Raw genomic sequence first — 20,755 nt, 5'->3', positions numbered from 1 at the left:
GTTGGCCGACGTGGACACGATAGGCCGAATTGACCTCTTTCCGTGCTGTAAACTTCTATGATTCTATGAACTCCCTACAATAACTTGGTACACCAACTGCCCCGCATTACTCAACATCTTAAAACTTATCTGCAGCCATCAAAGGCAGACAAAGGGCTGAGCACTAGGTTATGCCCACAGTTATCAAATGCTGTTCCCATACATAGAACTATGCAATAGAATTCTAAACTCTAATATACATTCAGCCATGGTACAAACAGATCATATAATACATCAGAGAAGAGAAAAAAAAACTGACCTTTGATCAGCACAACCAACTTGTGAACTCACTTCTCATTGGTTATGTGGTCAAGTTTACTTAACTATAAAAGAACATAAACTAGTGATGTTCTACTTTGTAATCTCGGTGCAGGATTTTGAGGCACAATGTCCACATTGAAATCCCTGTCAGTGCAGTGAACTGTGATAATTGCCTCTTTTGGTCACTTGCAGTGGGTTCTGAAGACCGTCCTTACGAGTAACTAATAAGACCAGGTCTGCAACTTTACCATTCAGTATCATTTGAGACATACCCAAGGGTACAACAGGACATTCCAAATTTTGAGGGAATGTATTGTTCACAGTTCAGTAACAATATTCAGATTGTGTAGTTAGTTACTTACAGTTCTTTGTGTTTCTCATCAGCCAGGATCTGGTCATTTGTCTTCAGTCCATACCTTTAAATCAGAGTGAAAATATCAAACATTACTGCACAAAACCATGTACCATGACGGTTCTCATTTGTTTGAAACAAAAAATAAGCCGATAGCCTTGGCTAAAATACCAAGTATTTCCTGAAGGCAGAATACATTTTGCTTGTCAGGAGCAATTTAGTTCTTTCTGGCATAGCAAGATCTAAATTCAACAGGATAGGACAAATTAAAAAAACAACAATTATTTGCTCACTGACCCTTTCCCTCCCCAGCTACTTCACATAAAGTTTATTTTACAAAAGCTGCTAGCAGACATTGACTGGACTCAGGTTCACTTCACTGAGGTACCAGAGAGCGCAGCAAGTGCCCAGCAATCATATCCCAATATGCCAGCAGTCCATGTTTCTGTCTATTCTCCTATCCCCATACACTGTGTCTTGTATACATGCACTTTATTTCATTGTTTTCTATCATTATTTCTCATACTAATATCACATCTCCTATTTAATCATTTTCTGGTCTCCACTTGAGCAATTAACAGTCATTTTATCTCCACTCCACCTCTTAATATGACTCTCATCTTTCATACACGAGAGCAGAAAACCAGGATAAAAATATAGTTCAGTTATAGGTCCAAACGAAACGGTAAGATTAGTACTTACTGAGTCTCCCCTAACTAGTTCATACAAGAGTGTCAGTTATGGCTAAGTGGGGAGCACCCTCGCCTCGGAGTCAGAAGATTGTGGGTTCAAGTCCCACTCTAGGAACCTGAGCACAAAAATCTAGGCCATCACTCCAGTGCTGCACTGTCGGAAGTGTCATCTTTCAGATGAGACTGAGGCCCTGTCTGCTCCCTCAGATGGATGTAAAAGATTGCATCAGTGCCCACTTTTTGCTGACAGCTGTTCAGAAAATAGCTAGTGTCCTTAACCATTCTTGTGTCAAGACACTTGTAAATTGCAGCGAACAGGAAAAGTTTTTAATGTGATTAATTTTCATATTTAGCACAAAGTCAAAGATTTCTCCCACCTCATAACCATTAGCCTACTTTTAATACCATCAACATTGAGATATTAAGTATAGTTGTACAAAAATAATCTGTCTTGAGAACTGCTTGGTCAGCCTTGGGACTCATCAAGTGAAGGAAAACAAAAAAAAACTGATTGTAGAAAATTTCAACTTTCAGGAGTCACCTTCCAACTATTGGTAAAATTCTCCACACCTATTTAAATTAGATTTTCCACCAGTTCAATTCTTCCAATGTGCTTATGTGAGCAGAAACATATTTTCTGCAGTGTTGAAATCTATTTGTCCAATTATTAGGCAGAAGATACAATCATCATCATCATAGGTAGTCCCTCGAACGAGGATGACTTGCTTCCACAAGAGTTCACAGATGTTTCAATGAAGGACCCAATGTTCCAGTCCCGAACTCCAATTGATGGGATGGAAGATGCGTGTGGTGACCATTGCACATCAGCCACAAGGGCTGGACAGAGCTAGGCCTTTATCAGGTGGCAAGGGTTGAACCAGGACGACTGGAGGCCTGCTCTGTTGCACGGACCGAGTGCAAACACATATCGAAGTGTGGGCAGGCCTGAGCTGCCTCTGGGCCCTCAGCTCTTCTGGACCCTGCACCCTCATTCGCCGCACTTTCGCCCACGATCAGAAGATACAAATCACAGCCCACTCTAGCGGGTGATACCCAGCACTGAGCAGAATGATGAAGCACTAAAAATAATTGTCCCTAACAAAACTAGTACTGCCCTTTTCTTTCTGTTTAATATTGACATTGTTCACAATGGTATTTAGTAAGCATGATTTGCAAGTTAACAAGTGAAACTATCTAACTGAGCCCAGATTTTGCTGTGAGCGGCGAAGATTCGGCTTTCGCCATTCACCTCACGTCCAAATGCCCACTGACTTTTCGCAGGCTTGTCAGCAGAGATTTCTAGTTTTCGGGCATCTGATCTACTGCGGCATCCTCTACAGGGGATGTGTGGTGCCTGTGAGCAGCAGGGAGGCTCTTGAACTAATCAGATTAAAGAATCTTCATAGGGCCCTGCAGACTGCAAAGCAGGAAGTAAAAAAAAAACAGGAAATATAAATTACATTTAAACCATTTTACAGGAAGCGAAATAAAGATTGGGACATACACATGGGATAAGGGGAAAGACGTTAAAAAGAAAAAACAGAAAACATTCTTGAACAATTTTAATTTTTCTACATAACTACATCATTAATTTTCTTCTGAGGAAATGAGACTCCACACTTGTAAAATTACATTTTCAGGGTCAGAGGGCTGTTCAGCATTAATTATCACTTATTACGCCATTAAAAACTCAGTTACTCTAATTATACAAGCTCTAAGTTCTTCATCTGACTTTAGAGCGACAACAGAATTAGCTTAAGTTAACGTCATTACAGTGGGCTCTGTGCAGATTCCATCAGCGAAGACTGCAACAGCGCAGTGGACGGAGGAGCAGGGTATCACTGGCAGAAACTTCCGTAATACCGCATTTAACTGCGCATGTGCAGACACCAGAAGTTGCTGCCAGTTTTACTCAGTAATAACGGCTAGCACCGACAGCCCCACCTTCATTTGTACAGCAAAATCTAGGCCAATTTGTTCATAAAAACATAAACATAAACTCAATGTCCAAAAATACCTGAAAGAAATGCTTTCAAATTTAGTAAAAATCACAATGTATATTTTGAGGTTTGAAAATCTTAGAACGTACTGAAACAAACACAAGATTTAACATAATCAATTTATAAATTGTTTTTTGTCAGCACAATGCCCTTCTGTGATCAGCGTTCCAGTACAGGTAAACAAAAAAACCTATATAAAGAAACATCAAAGACTGAATGCCTCAGTAATTATTAACTGGTGAAGGGAAAACTGCACGTCAACACCAGATCTCTACATTACTAAATAAAGCTGCTACAGCAACAACAATCACCCAGCAGTTTTCAATATGTAATGCATGCATTTACAGCCAATTTTGTATGCATCCAACTTTTTAAAAAATTCGCTCATGGGTTATGGACATCGCTGGCATGGCCAGAATTTATTGCCCATCCCTAATTACCCTTGAAAAGGTAATGGTGAGCTACCTTCTTCAACCGCTGCAGTCAGTGAGATGAAGGTACTCCCACAGTGCTGTTCGGGAGGAAGTTCTAGGATTTTGACCCATGATGAAGGAACGGCGATATATTTCCAAGTCAGGATGGTGCTGGTATTCCCATGTGCTTGGAGCCCTTGTCCTTCCAGATAGCGGATGGGATAGCAGCTCCCGAGGGAGCTCTCCCCAAACAAACCTTCCTCTGGCTATCTGCTGCCATCCTTCACCCCTCTCCTTCAGTCTCACCCCTCTCCCCACTGTTTAAGGCCAGGGAGGGGCCTCAACAGTGGGTGCACTTCGACCCCCCCAAATATTTTCCTACCCCTAAAACCAGTGCTGCAAGGGCCCACTGCCCATCCCCAATCAAGAGTTAAACTTCCAGATCGACCTCCCTACTGCCAAGTCCCTCCAACTGGACTCTCGCTTCTCACTCCCACTGGCCGACTCAGCTGCTCCAACCGATCTCCGGTGAGCCTCCGACCAGCTCCAACCACAGGTTGGAGCCCTACCATCACTCCTCGCCCTCACCAAAGGGTGCTGCTCAGCGCCGAGTTTACAGCTCGCATCCCGCCGTAGGCAACTAGGCTCAGACAGCAGTGCCTGGTCTGAAGTCATCTTCAACCCCCTTGCCACTGGACCAAGACCTTGCTCTGCTAAGTCCGTATGGTAGCCGGTGTGCAACGGCCACCCCACGTTAAAAGAACTCATGCACAGGCATCTTCCACCCTTCAAAATGAAGTTCTGAACCTGGAACGTCAGGACCCTCGTGGACAACTCCAACAGCGATTGACCGAAACGCCGCATCGCCAGCATTGCGCGGGAACTCAGACGCTTCGATGTCGACATCGCTGCCCTAAGCGAGACCCGGTGAAGGCCAGCTCAAAGAACAAGGTGGAGGTTACACCACCTCCTGGAAAGGCAAACCAGAGGAAGAATGCCGCCGTCATGGAGTTGGTTTCGCCATCAAGAACGAGCTGGTCAACCACCTCAGAGACTCCCCCTGCGGGATTGGCAAACGTCTCGTGACTCTCCAAGCTCACTCTATCCTGGAACCAGTGCGCCACAGTTATCAGTGTGAACACCCCAACACTCGACGCAACAGATGAGGCAAAGAGGTATTCTACTCCAGCCACAAACAATGCCTGTCCCACATCCTTACAAATGACAAACTGATCCTCCTCGCCGACTTCAACGCTAGAGTCGGTAAGAGCACAGACCTATGGGGAGGCGTGATCGGCAGAGAGGAGCTAAGAAAAGCCAACTCCAGCGGTACCCTGCTCCTGACAAAACGTCTAGAACACGACTGTGTCATCACCAACACCTTGTTCTGCCAGAGGGACAAATACAAGGCATCGTGGTAACACCCTCGCTCCAAGCACTGGCACTTGCTCGACTACATCATCGTTCGAGTGAGGGATCGCAAGGACGTGCGCATCACCCGCGCCATGACAGGAGCCGACGACTGCTGGACGGACCACCGCCTAATCCGTTCCGTAATCATCAACAGAAATATAGCCGAAAAGGGAAGACGCAACAGAAGCTATGCCGCAGAAAAATTTACGTTGGGGCACTCAAAGACATAAGAAATAGGAGCAGTAGACCATTTGGCCCCTCGAGCCTGTTCCGCCATTTAATACGATCATGGCTGATCTGATCATGGACTCAGGTCCACTTCCCTGCCTGCTCCCCATAACCCCTTATCAGTTAAGAAACTGTCTATCTCTGCCTTAAATTTATTCAATGACCCAGCTCTCTGAGGCAGCGAAATCCACAGATTTACTGAGAGAAGAAATTCCTCCTCATCTCAGTTTTAAATGGGCAGCCCCTTATTCTAAGATTCTAGTTCTAGTCTTCCCTATCAGTGGAAACATCCTCTCTGAATCCACCTCGTCAAGCCCCATCATAATCTGAAACGTTTCGATAAGATCACCTCTCATTCTTCTGAATTCCAATGAGTAGAGGTCCAACCTACTCAACCTTACCTCAAAAGTCAATTCCCTCATCTCCGAAATCAACGTAGTGAACCTTCTCTGAATTGCCTCCAAAGCAAGTATATCCTTTCGTAAATACTGAAACCAAAACTGTTCACAGTATTCCAGGTGTGGCCTCACCAATCCTGTATAAATGTAGCAAGACTTACAGCCAGCACCTCACTGCCGACCTCGAGACGCAGAGCGCCCAAAGTGCTTGGTCTGCACTCTCGGCCACCATAACCAGTACCTGCGAAGAGACACTCGGTCACGCAACCAGGAAACACCAGGGCTGGTTTGATGAGAATGACCAGGAGATCCAGGAGCTAATAAACTGCAAGCGCAGGGCATTTCTGAACCTAAAGTAACACCCAACTCTGGAGCAGCAAAGTAGCTCCAGATAGCTGAAGGCCGAGGTCCAACAAAAAACACGCGACCTAAAGAATAGTTGGTGGGTGGAGAAAACAAAGGAGATTCAGCAGTTGACCGACAGCCATGACGTGTGAGGATTCTTCACCGCAGTCAAGTCCACCTATGGCCCAAGCATCCAAGGCCCCAAGCCCACTGCTGGCAAGGGACAGGGAGACACTCATGGACACCGAGGCAATCAGGGCCCGCTGGAAGGAACACTTCGAAGATTTCTTTAAATCGAGACTCTGCCTTTGACACGAGTGTTCTCAACTCCGTCCCACAGCATGCTACCCGCCACCATCTCGGCAAAACCCCAGCCCGGCACAATGTAGAAAAGGCCATCCAGCAGCTCAAGAACAAGACATCAGGAGAAGATGGAATCCCCGCTGAGACACTAAAGTACAGCGGAGAGGCACTATTGGCGAGAATGCATACCTCATCTCTCTCATCTGGAAGGAGGAGTGCATGCCTGGAGATCTCAGCGATGCCGTATCGTGACCATCTTTAAAAAAGTGGACAAGTCCGACTGCGGCAACTACAGAGGCATCACCCTGTTGTCGGCCACTGAGAAAGTCATCGCTAGAATCCTCTTCAACCATCTTCTCCCTGTGGCTGAAGAGCTCCTCCCACAATGCGGATTCCGTCCACTACGGGGTACAATGGTCATGATCTTCACGGCGTGACAACTGCAAGAAAAATGCAGGGAACAGCACCAACCCTTGTACATGGCCTTCTTTGACCTCACAAAGGCCTTTGACACTGTTAACGTGAGGGACTATGGAGCGTCATCCTCTGTTTCAGTTGCCCCCAAAGGTTAGTCGTCATCCCCCACCTGCTCCATGACGACATGCAAGCTGTGATCCTGACCAACGGATCCACCACAGACCTAATCTACATCCGGACCGGGGTCAAGCAGGGCTGCGTCATCGCGCCAACTCTCTTCTCGATCTTCCTCGCTGCAATGCTCCATCTCACGCTCAACAAGATTCCGGCTGGAGTGGAACTAAATTATAGAACCAGTTCAACTTTCGTCGCCTCCAGGCTCTATCAAAGACCGTCCCATCCTGTCATCAAACTACAGTACGTGGACGATGCTTACATCTGGGCACATTTAGAGGCTGAACTCAAAGCCATCCTCAATATCTTCACCGAGGCGGACGAAAGTATGGGCCTTACATTAAACATCCATAAGGCAAAGGTCCTCCACAAACCTGACCCCGCCACACAGCACTGCTCCCCGGTCATCAAAATCCATGGCACGGCCTTGGACAACGTGAACCATTTTCCATACCCGAGGTGCCTACTATCAGCAAGGGCAGACATCGACAACGAGGTCCAACACTGCCTCCAGAGCACCAGTGCAACCTTCAGTCGTCTGAGGATAAGAGTATTCGAAGATCAGGCCCTCATATCTGGCACCAAGCTTATGGTCTACAGGGCTGTAGTGATACGCACCCTCCTGTATGGCTCAGAAATATGGACCATATACAGTAGACAACTCAAGTCACTGGAGAAATACCACCAACGATGTCTCCGCAAGATCCTGCAAATCCCCTGGGAGGCTAAACGCACCAACATCAGTGTTCTCAATCAAGCCAACATCCCCAAGCATCGAAGCATTGACCACACTCTACCGTTGGCTGGGCCACATTGTCCACATGCCCAACCAAGACTCCCAAAGCAAGCGCTCTACTCGGAACTCCTACACGGCAAGCAATCCCCAGGTGGGGAGAGGAAACGCTTCAAGGAAACCCTCAAAGCCTCCTTGATAAAGTGCAACATCCCCACCGGCACCGAGGAATCCTTGGCCAAAGACCACCCTTAGTGGAGGAAGAGCATCCAGGAGGGCGCTGGGCACCTCGAGTCTCTTCATTGAGAGCATGCAGAAAACAAGTGCAGGTGGCAAACCAGACTCCCCACCCACCCTTTCCTTCAACGACTGTCTGTCCCACCTGTGACAGAGACAGTAATTCCCGTATTGGACTGCACAGTCACCTGAGAACTCACTTTTAGAGTGGAAGCAAGTCTTCCTCGATTTCGAGGGAGTGCCTATGATGATGATGATGTCCTTCTAGGTGGTAGAGATCACGGGTTTGGGTTTTGCCAGGACCACTCGGCTCCAGACCTCATTGCAACCTTGGTCCATGCATGGACAAAAGAGCTGAATTCCAACGGTGAAGTGAGAGTGACTGCCCTTGACATCAAGGCAGCATTTGACTGAGTGTGGCATCAAGAAGCCCTGGTAAAATTGAAGTGAATGGGAATTAGGGGGAAAACACTCCACTGGCTGGAGTCATTCAGAGCACAAAGGAAGATGGTGCAGTTGTTGGAGGCCAATCATCTCAGTCCCAGGACATCACTGTGGGAGTTCCTCAGGACAGTGTCCTAGGCCCAACCATCTTCAGCTGCTTCATCAATGGTCTTCCCTCCAACACAAGGTCAGAAGTGGGGATGTTCGCTGATGATTGCACAATGTTCTGCTCCATTTGCAACTCCTCAACTAATGAAGTAGTCCGTGCCCATATGCAGCGCATATGCAGCGAGACCTAGACAACATTCAGGCTTACGATTATAAGGGGCAAATAACATTCGCACCACACAAAAGTGCCAGGCAATGACTATCTCCAACGAGAGAGTCTAGCCACCTCCCCTTGGCATTCAACATGATCACCGAATCCTCCATCAACAACATCCTTGGAGTCACCATTGACCAGAAACTTAACTGGAGCAGCCACATAAATACTTTGGCAACAAGAGCAAAGTCAGAGATGGGATATTCTCCGGCGACTATTGCACCTCGTGACTCCCCAACGCCTTTCCACCATCTCTACACGGCACAAGTCAGGAGTGCAATGAAATACTCTCTACTTGCCTGGATGAGTGCAGCTCCAACAACACTCAAGATGCTTGACACCATCCAGGACAAAGCATCCCCACTTGATTCGCATACCATCCACCACCTTAAACATTCACTCCCTCCTCCACCACCACCACACCATGGCTTCAGTGTGTACCATTTACAAGATGCACTGCAGCAACTCGCCAAGGTGTTTTCAATAGCACCTCCAAAACCCACGGCCTCCAACATCTAGAAGGACAGGGGCAACAAGTGCATGGGACCATCACCTCCAAGATTCCCTCCAAGTCACACACCATTCCAACTTGAAAACATATCACCATTCCTTTATCATCGCTGGGTCAAAATCCTGAAACTTCCTCCCCAAAGGCACAATGGGAGTACCTTCACCACAGGGACTGCAGCCGTTCAAGAAACAGTCTTAGCACCATCTTCTCAAGGGCAATTAGGGATGGGCAATAAATGGTGACCGTGCCAGCGATGCCCACATCTTGTGAATGAACTGAATTTTTTTTTAAGTGCTTTATAGAGGAAGAGAATTTATAGAGGTATCAAGCCATGGAGGGAATAATTATGAGAGGTGACTGAAAGTTGGGTCAAAAAAATTAAATTTAAGAAGGTTTTATAGAAGTGGAAAAGCAGAAAGGTTTAGGAAGTGAGCTCCAGCGATTGGGGCTGAGACTTCATGTTCTACCCCCTGTGGTGGAGCAGAGGAAAGAGGATTGCATAAAGCACGAGGTCAAAAATCTGCAGATTACAGGAACTGATATAAAGCTGGACGAGGTAGCAAATACAGAGGTCCTTTAACTAACTATTTTTTTAAACTAGTCATGCTTTAACTTGAAATAATACTGCAAATCAACCTTTTCTACTCAGTACCTTACATATCTCTCTCACTCATCTACAAGTCTCAGATTTAATTTAGCATTCAGGGCAATCATTTTGTTTTGAACACTCATTTGATTGTGAAGGGGGAAAGGTAAGTGATGCAGTAAACTGTTCTAAAAATAGGAAGCCCCACTCGCTGGAGCTCACTTCCTAAACCTCTCTGCTTTTCCACTTCTTTAAAACCTTCTTTAAATAATTTTTTGGGACCATACTTTCAGTCATCCCTCCATGGCTTAATACCAGTTCTCGTCCTGTAAAATCGACTTAGAAAGTCGAAGGCTCTGAACACGAGTGCCGTAAACAAATTCAAAGCATTTGGGATTTTCTAAACTCCACCCAAAGCAAATGGTTAATTTTCTTCAAAGTTGAAATGTTAGTGCGGGTGCAGGGTGGGTGTGTGAGAACCAAGCCAGATCCTGTTCTCATCTGACATGCACGTTCAAGAGTGATTAGATTGGAGAAGGGAACATTGGCCATAATTTGTTTTCTATCTCAGGAGCTGTATATTTCAATTGTTAAGGTGAATGGTGACAGAAGTCAATGTTTACAACTTGGCAATAATACAATCATTTCCCACACATCTGCCCAAGGCTCGTAATACAAAAAAAGTGATGGAAATAAAAAGATTGTGCAAGAAAACATACTGCAACAATTGGGACTTTAAACTATGTACCCCACTGCTGCATGAATCAAAGTGTTAATATCTTCCAATTGACCATCTTGTTTAAAACATGACAATCATTTGAAACAGGTTTGTACTTTTAAGAAACTGAAAAGCAACAATGTAACAGTCAGCAAGCAGGAGGACAGTATACTCAATTTTTAATGAATAGACATTTAGCTATGAATACAAATTACGTCACGGTCACTTGCACAATCAGAATTAATGGGGAATGGATAAAGTTTTGCTCATCACAAACATGTTCATTCATGAAAATTTCATATGCAATTTAGAATTCAGAATGACATTGCTGCCATCTCCCATTTTGACCTTTAAAAACTGAAAAAATTCAAAACCCCTGTCACACACTATGAACTGCATATACCCTGGATAAACAAAGAAAAGGCATAATGTGTGAAGATGCTCTTCCCAACTGCCATGATGATCACCTGAGGAGGAAGGCGGGCGGGGGTGTCAGAGAGGAATTTTCCAAACTCTTATCCCTTATTGGCCGTGTATTTTTACCTCCCCCAAGAGATTACATTTCCGCAGTGGGGGTGGAAGTGAAGGAAGTGTTCAGTCATGATGCTCCAGCCATCATGTGTGGGACAGATTTGATTTCATATGTTTGTATGTCAGGTGAAATTCCATTAGTCAAGAGGAGCTCAAGCGTTAAATAGCTGTGACATATAGGTCCACAAGAGTATACAGTAAGCTTTGATTGTACGCATATTTTGGATCTACCTGAACATAGCACTGTTATTAAATTTGATCAAATGCATTTACCAAATGCAACTAAAAGAGATGTCTGCTTCATATATGTTTATGCACTTATGGAATATTTCATATGTATTACTACATACATTTTTAAAAACACACAGGTTAAGATTTATTCCAGCACAGTTGAAAATGTAAACCCAAAATTGAGGGGCTTGGGATTATGTATAACGGCTACAGTTTAATATAGTTTTTATTTTAAAAATGAGGAATTTAACAGCTTTCCATAAATTCATGTGTACAATATTAAAAACAAGTTATTTCACAGGCTATAATGAGAATACATCAAGATAACAGTAAGTGTCTCCCTTCAGAAAGGGAATCTAAATCAATATGCCAAGAACATTCCACTGAATGATGATAATGCAATTTCCTAAAAGTTGCTTAGTAAATTAGAAATCTGCATTTCGCACTTCAAATATCAGTTCAACAGCTACAACCTTAATAATCCACTCACAAACAGAAGAATTTTAAAATTACCTCAGTAAACTTTATAACCTTACTGTCTATTTATCATAATTTTTTTCTTTGCAACTGAAACTAGAAGAATTTCACAAGAGAAAAGAAGACACCATGAAGCATATACTGTAATATGATTGTGTAAAATATATCTCTGTAGCTATTATAAATTCCATTTCACAACCAGCCATCAGGAATTGCAATTAAAACCAGAAGATGAGTTGTTCTGAATTTCTCCTCATCCCTAAATCATTAATTCTCTGCTTACACTCAATTTTAAATTACAAAATAAGTGTGTCATGTGGTAATCCTTCTGAATGAAAACAAAATAGGCAACTCATTCTCTTTCAACGGAAATATTTTTGAGGTTACAAACATACAAAGAGGATGAGAAAAGCTGTTCAGAAAATCCATCAATGTTTGCCCAATCAACCAGACAGCCTCAGGCACTATTCGCAACCTCAAGGAATGCCAGCTCCTGGGATAGGCAGTACAAAGTTCAAAAGAAAAAAATTGGAACCAATTTCAGGAAAAACTTCACAGACTCATATTGGACAATCAAGCAAGCTCCAGGAGACCAAGACTCGTTTAACAGCAAACATATCCAATCACTACATGCCGCAATATCCTTCCCACTTAGTAATTTATCAAGTGCTTTAAAAGTACTTTAGCAGCTCCACATTTGTTGCACCAGGCAGTAGCCTATTCCAAAGGGTGACAACATTCAGACATGTATCAGCTGTGGCTCAGTGGGTAGCACTCTCGCCTGAGTCAGAAGGTTGCGGGTTCAAGTCCTACTCCACAGACTTGAGCACAAAAATCTTGGCTGACACTCCAGTAGTGCTGAGTGAGTGCAGCATTGGCGGAGGTGCTGTCTTTTGGATGAGACGTTAAACCGAGATCCCGTCTGCTCTCTCAGGTGGATGTAAAAGATCCCGTGGCATTATTTCGAAGAACAGCAGGGGAATTATCCCCGATGCCTTGGCCAATATTTATCCCTCAAGATTTAGGTAAGCTTTTGTTAATGGACTCGGGAAACAAACAAGCCCTTTCTGATCATTGTTTATAACTACTGAGCTTATTCTACGCCTCGATTAACATCTTACTCTAATGATCGCAGGTGGTAGAGCATTATATCAGAACTCCTTTTAAGTTTAAAATTTCAAAATTATTTTATAAGATGAACAACTAACAGTCATATGGATGAAGTCTCCCATTGAATCGACAGATCGGTCTCAGCTGTGCTGTGATGGGCGAAGAGGCCAAATATGGTCGCACATATAGGCTATATCGCATTGAAAGCCAGATGAGATAGATAGAAGAGCTGTCTTCTGTGCCAGCCACTTGGCAGCCAGGTTTTGCAAGCTCAAATTCATTCAAACCAAGCAAGCAAATATTCTGCCACCTTGGTCTGTTAGTGGTGTGCTTTCCCAATTATTGGGGTTAATGTTGCAATTTTCACGGCGACCTTTAGTGTATCTCTGCTGCGCTATCTGGACTGTGCCTCACCGTAGAAGGCGGCTTTGAGAATTCTATAAATCAGGCATGCGAACAGCATGTCCAGACCAATGCAATTTGATCTTTTTGATTGTGGCCTCAATTCCAATTATATTGCAGCACTTGGAGATTTATGTTGGGTACCCTGATCTGCCATCAACCGCTTGGTATAGAACGACTTTTGTTGTTAGACTAACCTACCAATCCAGTGAGTGACATCATTGACGGTTGGTCATTGCCATGCTGCAAGAGACCCCACCGAGGTAGCAGAATTCGTCCATGACCTTAAGTGATATGTCACTGATGTTATTACAGGAGGTGTGACTGGATGGCCAGGTATAAGCTGGACTATGACTTCGATCTTAACGTAGAAACATAGAAAATAGGTGCAGGAGTAGGCCATTCGGCTCCTCAAGACTGCACCACCATTCAATAAGATCATGGCTGATCATTCACCTCAGAACCCCTTTCCTGCCTTCTCTCCATTACTCTTGATCCCCCTAATAGTAAGGGCAATACCCAACTCCCTCTTGAATATATCTAATGAACTGGCATCAACAACTCTTTGCGGAAGAGAATTCCACAGGTTAACAACTCTCAATGAAGAAGTTTCTCCTCATCTCAGTCCTAAATGGCTTACCTCTTATACTTAGACTGTGACCCCTGGTTCTGGACTTCACCAACATCGGGAATATTCTTCCTGCATCTAACCTGTCCAATCCCATCAGAATTTTATATGTTTCTATGAGATCCCCTCTCATTCTTCTAAACTCCAGTGAATACAGGCCCAATCGATCCAGTCTCTCCTCATATGTCAGTCCTGCCATCACGGGAATCAGTCTGGTGAACTTTTGCTGCAATCCCTCAATAGCAAGAACATCCTTTCTCAGATTAGGAGACCAAAACTGAACACAATATTCCAGGTGAGGCATCACCAAGGCCTGCACAACTGCAGTAAGACCTCCCTGCTCCGATACTCAAATCCTCTAGCGATGAAGGCCAACATGCCATTTGCCTTCTTCACCGCCTGCTGCACCTGCATGCCAACTTTCAATGACTGATGGACCATGACACCCAGGTCTCGTTGCACCTCCCCTTTTCCAAATTCAGATAATATTCTGCCTTCATGTTTTTGCCACCAAAGTGGATAACCTCACATTTATCCACATTTACTGCATCTGCCATGCATTTGCCCACTCACCTAATCTGTCCAAGTCACGCTGCAACCTCTTAGCATCCTCCTCACAGCTCACACCACCACCCAGCTTAGTGTCATCTGCAAACTTGGAGATATTACTCTCAATTCCTTCATCTAAATCATTAATGTATATTGTAAATAGCTGGGGTCCCAGCACTGAGCCCTGCAGCACCCCACTAGTTACTGCCTGCCATTCTGAAAAGGACCCGTTTATCCCGACTCTCCGCTTCCTGTCTGCCAACCAGTTCTCTATCAACGTCAATACATTACCCCCAATACCATGTGCTTTAATTTTGCACACCAATCCCTTGTGTGGGACCTTGTCAAAAGCCTTTTGAAAGTCCAAATACATTTCATCCACTGGCTCTCCCTTGTCCACTCTACTAGTTACATCCTCAAAGAATTCCAGAAGATTTGTCAAGCATGATTTCCCTTTCATAAATCCGTGCTGACTTGGACTGATCCTGTCACTGCTTTCCAAATGCGCTGCTATTTCATCTTTAATAACTGATTCCGACATTATCCCCACTATTGATGTCAGGCTAATTTCCCATTTTCTTAAAAAGTGGTGTTACATTAGCTATCCTCCAGTCCAAGGAACTGATCCAGAGTCGATAGACTGTTGGAAAATGATCACCAATGCATCCACTATTTCTAGGGCCACTTCCTTAAGTACTCTGGGATGCAGATTATCAGGTTCTGGGGATTTATCAGCCTTCAATCCATCAATTTCCCTAACACAATTTACCAACTAATAAGGATTTCCTTCAGTTCCTCCTTCTCGCTGGACCCTCGGTCCCCTAGTATTTCCAGGTGGTTATTTGTGTCTTCCTTCGTGAAGACAGAACCAAAGTATTTGTTCAACTGGTCTGCCATTTCTTTGTTTCCCATTATAAATTCACCTGATTCTGACTGCAAGGGACCTACATTTGTCTTCACTAATCTTTTTCTCTTCGCATATCTATAGAAGCTTTTGCAGTCAGTTTTTATGCTCCCAGCAAGCTTCCTTTCATACTCTATTTTCCCCTTCCTAATTAAACCCTTTGTCCTCCTCTGCTGAATTCTAAACTTCTCCCAGTCCTCAGGTTTGCTGCTTTTTCTGGCCAATTTATATGCCTCTTTCTTGGATTTAATACTATCCATAATTTCCGTTGTTAGCCACGGTTGAACCAACTTCCCTGTTTTATTTTTACTCCAGACAGGGATGTAAAATTGTTGACGTTCATCCATGTGATCTTTAAATGTCTGATAATGCTCCTGTGAAGCGCCTCGAGACGTTTTACTAAGTTAAAGGTGCTATATAAATAAGTTGTTTAAAGTTGATTGTTAGGCCAAAATGATGTGGCATCCAAGCTAAGCGGTCGGGTAGCAGCTGAATGTCTTTGCGAGTGTGGGCGAGTAACGTGCAATCATTGACAAACGTTGAACGATTATCTGCAATTGTTTTGCTTTTACACACAGCCGGCGAAGGTTGAAGATGCTGCTGTCAGTTCGGTATCAAATATAGATTCTCCGGTCACAGTTCTTGAATGCTTCAAGCAGTACCGCAGGAAACAGTATGCTGAACAGGGTTGGGGCATCCTTGTTTGATGCCGTTAGTGACGAGATTATGCTGGAAAGTGTCCTCAATCTCTTACTCGAGCCATCATACCAACGTGCAATTGCCGAACAATGCTCATAAATCTGCCAGGGAATCCGAACTTTAGACACATCTCCCACAGTGCATCACAATTCACAGAATCGAATGCAGTTGTACAACAGTCAGAATCAACAACATTCTACCTTGCTTATCAATTCGACAAAATAATCAAAAGATTGAAATCGTAAGAACAAGCTAAGCTTTGGTAAATAACTAAAAATAGTTTTTTTATTTGTTCCTGGGATGTGGGCGTCGCTGGCAAGACCAGCATTTATTGCCCATCCCAAATTGCCCTTGAGAAGATGGTGGTGAGCCGCCTTCTTGAACCGCTGCTAATTTGTCCATGTGGTGATGGTACACCCACAGTGCTGTTCGGGAGGGAGTGCCAGGATTTTGACACAGCAATGTTGAAGGAACGCCGATATACTTCCAAGTCAGGATGGTATGTGACTTGGAGGGAAACGTGGAGGTGGCGGTGTGTTTCCATTCCCAGAATTTCTTACCACTAATGATCCAGAATTTCTATGGCTGTCCCAATTTCCTGCCCCAGCTTCAGCAAGGTATTGGCAGAATCCCCAGTGAAATGGTGCAAACAGCTGAAAACAGCCATTTAGTTGGGGTTCCCAAACCTTTAAAGGGAGATCAGAACAACCCTACAATTAACCTAAATTGTTTCTTGGAAATTCAGACCATTTTTTCTCTCAAGAATTTTTTTTTAAATTGAACCATCTTCAGATTTAAACAGAACAGTGATTTTCATAACTCAAAAGCTTAAACTTCCACATTTAAAATGGCCAGTCGCTTACATCAGCCAAAAAGCGATAACAATTACCCATTTGCATTAATTTCAAAATTCCCAATTATAGCCTCTTAAGAGTCCTATTTACTTTGGGCATGAACAGCTGTGCTCATTTGGGTGAAAGAATGCAAAATCAAACATAAACAAATACTACCTGGTTACGGTGTACTGAATGTAATAAAAGAGCCTCAAATGAGCCAGACTTCATTTTAATATTTTATATTTTTGGATGAGAATGATTCCCGAAAATCCTGCATGACTGTGTCGGAGATTTCCCCCATTAAGCACTGACTATAACAAAGAGAGAACTCTTTCACCTTTCCAGTGAATTTGTGCCTGCAATCCATCAGCTGTAATGAATGGCGTAGATTGGAAAGTTATCCGGCAAATATAGACCTCTGGTAACACCAAGCTTTTTTTTGTTACATTTCTCTCTTGTTTTTATTGATGTTTCAGCTATCTTTAGCACATGCTGCAGTGTGAATATTAACTAGCCTCAAGGTCAACTGGAATTGAAATGATTTTTAATGTTATTAACACTGTCGGGTTATACCTGCCATCGCATATAGTGGGCAAATTGCAGTCACACGAACGCGTCCGCTATAAGCGGTGGGGAATGTACTGGGGTTCCTGGAATTTTGAATTTGACAAACCATAATTTAAAAAGATGCAGAACATGGCATTATTTAAGAATCAATTATTCCTCTCTTCAACCCCAATGTATGAGGATAGGCTTGCCAGGCTAATGAAGTCCATATGTATCATGACTAGATTTGAAGAGAACATCATTAAAATAAAACTAGACAAAAATACTGTTTTGTGAGAATCCATTCACTGAAACAATTTAAATCAACTTGCAACTTACTAATTTCCTCCTTACTACCAACATTTGCATACATTTTTGTATCATATTCAATAATGATATACTATTTATGCACTCAAGAATGTTGATAAAAATATAAAACGGAAAAGGGTCCAGCACAGAAACTTCTGAATTTTCATCCGTTACTGGGCGCCAATTGAACTCTTTCCACTAATAATCATTACATGATTTCAACCAATTCGCAATCCATTCTGCTATGTCTCCATTTATAGCATGATAACTAATCCTTTCTAATAGCAAACTATGCAAAACTTTATCAAAAAGATTTTTAGAAATTGAAGTAGACAATATTAAAGGATTTTGCTAATCAATGTTTTATTGCTTCATCAAAAAACTCAAATCACAACACAATTAAAGATGAGGGAGGCCATTTGACTCACTGTCGTTCATCCATCCAGATATACCCCAAATTCCACCCAGTATCCAACTTGTTCTTAAATGATCAGAGTTTTTCCTCAATTTGGAAATCCATTCCTTGTATTGAATACTGTGTAATTAATTCCCTAATATCAGCCCTAAATTTGCCTTTCATTATCTTGAATCTATGGCCACTTGTCCTATTGATGCAATTTGCTTTTTCCATGTACTTCCATAAATTGGTGGCACATAACTTGGCCCAAAGCCAAGAACTGCATTACTCATTTGCACTAAAATAATTTTGAATTGCTTCACCACAACTAAAGTTAATTTCGGTAACCTATAGTTCCCAACATCTATTTCATTTAAAACACAAGGGGAAATACAATTAAAACTTGTTTAAATAAAAACAAAATCAATTGCAGGCAAAGGTGCCTATTTGTGGATACAATAAGATCAATAAATCCCTGCAGAAACAGCAGCTTCAGCTACATGAATTTTACAGTTCGTCAGCAGCATCATAGCGCCAAGACAACTGACCTGAAAAGATTCTGCACATACAGCAAAGCATTTGCATTCAAGTCCATTACGTTGCATCTCAGTTCTCAGAATTAATGTATTTATGCAAGCAGCCATATTTTATTAAAGTAAAAATAAAAAATTTGAACCGATTAGCAAAAGAATAAACTTTGTAAAAAAAGTTATGCAGAATCTGAAAAACCTAAACACTGACATTTTAAAAACAGACTAAAAGATATCAACACTATTCTACTGATCGAGGAAGGTGGCTCAACCGTGGCTAACAAGGGAAATTAAGGATAGTGTTCAATCCAAGGAAGAGGCATATAAATTGGCCAGAAAAAGCAGCAAACCTGAGGACTGGTAGAAATTTGGAATTCAGCAGAGGAGGACAAAGGGTTTAATTAGGAGGGGGAATAGAGTATGAGAGGAAGCTTGCTGTGAACATAAAAACTGACTGCAAAAGCTTCTATAGATATGTGAAGAGAAAAAGATTAGTGCAGACAAACATAGGTCCCTTGCAGTCAGAATCAGGTGAATTTATAATGGGAAACAAAGAAATGGCAGACCAGTTGAACAAATACTTTAGTTCTGTCTTCACGAAGGAAGACACAAATAACCTTCTGGAAATACTGATCGAGGGTCTAGTGAGAAGGAGGAACTGAAGGAAATCCTCATTAGTCGGGAAATTGTGTTCGGAAAATTGATGGGATTGAAGGCCGATAAATCCCCAGGGCCTGATAGTCTGCATCCCAGAATACTTAAGGAAGTGGCCTTAGAAATCGTGGATGCATTGGTGATCATTTTCCAACAGACTCGAACAGTTCCTATGGACTGGAGGGTAGCTAATGTAACACCACTTTTTTAAAAAGGAGGGAGAGAGAAAACGGGTAATTATAGACAGGTTAGCCTGACATCAGTAGTAGGGAAAATATTGGAATCAATTATTAAAGATGAAATAGCAGCGCATTTGGAAAGCAGTGACAGGATCGGTCCAAGTCAGCAGGGATTTATGAAAGGGAAATCATGCTTGACAAATCTTCTAGAATTTTTTGAGGATGTAACTAGTAAAGTGGACAAAGGAGAACCAGTAGATTTTGTGTATTTGGACTTTCAAAAGGCTTTTGACAAGGTCCCACACAAGAGATTGGTGATCAAAATTAAAGCACATGGTATTGGGGGTAATCTACTGACGTGGATCGAGAACTGGTTGGCAGACAGGAAGCAGAGAGTCGGGATAAACGGGTCCTTTTCAGAATGGAAGGCAGTGACTAGTGGGATGCTCCAGGGTTCAGTGCTGGCAACCCAGCTCTTTACAATATACATCAATGAGTTGGATGAAGGAATTGAATGTAATATCTCCAAGTTTGCAGATGACACTAAACTAGGTGGCAGTATGAGCTGTGAGGAGGACGCTAAAAGGCTGCAGGGTGACTTGGACAGGTTAGGTGAGTGGGCAAATGCATGGCAGATGCAGTATAATGTGGATAAATGTGAGGTTATCCACTTTGGTGGCAAAAACACGAAGGCAGAATATTATCTGAATGGCAGATTAGGAAAGGGGGAGGTGCAACGAGACCTGGGTGTCATAGTACATGAATCATTGAAAGTTGGCATGCAGGTACAAGCAGGCTGTGAAAAAGGCAAATGGCATGTTGGCCTTCATAGCTAGGGGATTTGAGTATAGGAGCAGGGAGGTCTTACTGTGGTTGTACAGGGCCTTGGTGAGGCCTCACCTAGAATATTGTGTTCAGTTTTAGTCTCCTAATCTGAGGAAGGACGTTCTTGCTATTGAGGGAGTGCAGCGAAGGTTCACCAGACTGATTCCCGGGATGGCAGGACTGTCATATGAGGAGAGACTGGATCGACTGGGCCTGTATTCACTGGAGTTTAGAAGGAGGAGAGGGGATCTCATAGAAACATATAAAATTCTGACAGGACTGGATAGGTTAGATGCAGGAAGAATGTTCCCGATGTTGGGGAAGTCCAGAACCAGGGCACACAGTCGAAGGATAAGTGGCAA

At 43.2% G+C, this 20,755-nt stretch overlaps 2 protein-coding genes across 7 annotated transcripts in view; one reads left to right on the top strand and one right to left on the bottom strand.

The window, feature by feature from the left end:
• Window positions 1-20,755, top strand: part of LOC139234881 (erlin-1-like) — an 843,171-nt gene that overhangs the window by 375,200 nt on the left and 447,216 nt on the right. The window lies entirely within an intron of this gene.
• LOC139234878 (adenosine kinase-like) overlaps window positions 1-20,755 on the bottom strand; it is a 274,129-nt gene that overhangs the window by 211,795 nt on the left and 41,579 nt on the right. For all 6 annotated transcript variants that reach the window (XM_070865697.1, XM_070865696.1, XM_070865692.1 and 3 more), the window contains one exon: window positions 663-716. In XM_070865697.1, the coding sequence (XP_070721798.1) occupies window positions 663-716 (54 nt within the window). The remainder of the gene's footprint in view (window positions 1-662; window positions 717-20,755) is intronic.

Source organism: Pristiophorus japonicus, chromosome 22 (assembly GCF_044704955.1).
Source record: "Pristiophorus japonicus isolate sPriJap1 chromosome 22, sPriJap1.hap1, whole genome shotgun sequence".
In the NCBI taxonomy this organism is placed as follows: domain Eukaryota; kingdom Metazoa; phylum Chordata; class Chondrichthyes; family Pristiophoridae; genus Pristiophorus; species Pristiophorus japonicus.
Note: the sequence above shows the minus strand (reverse complement) of the source record. Positions and strands in the feature narration are given on the sequence as shown.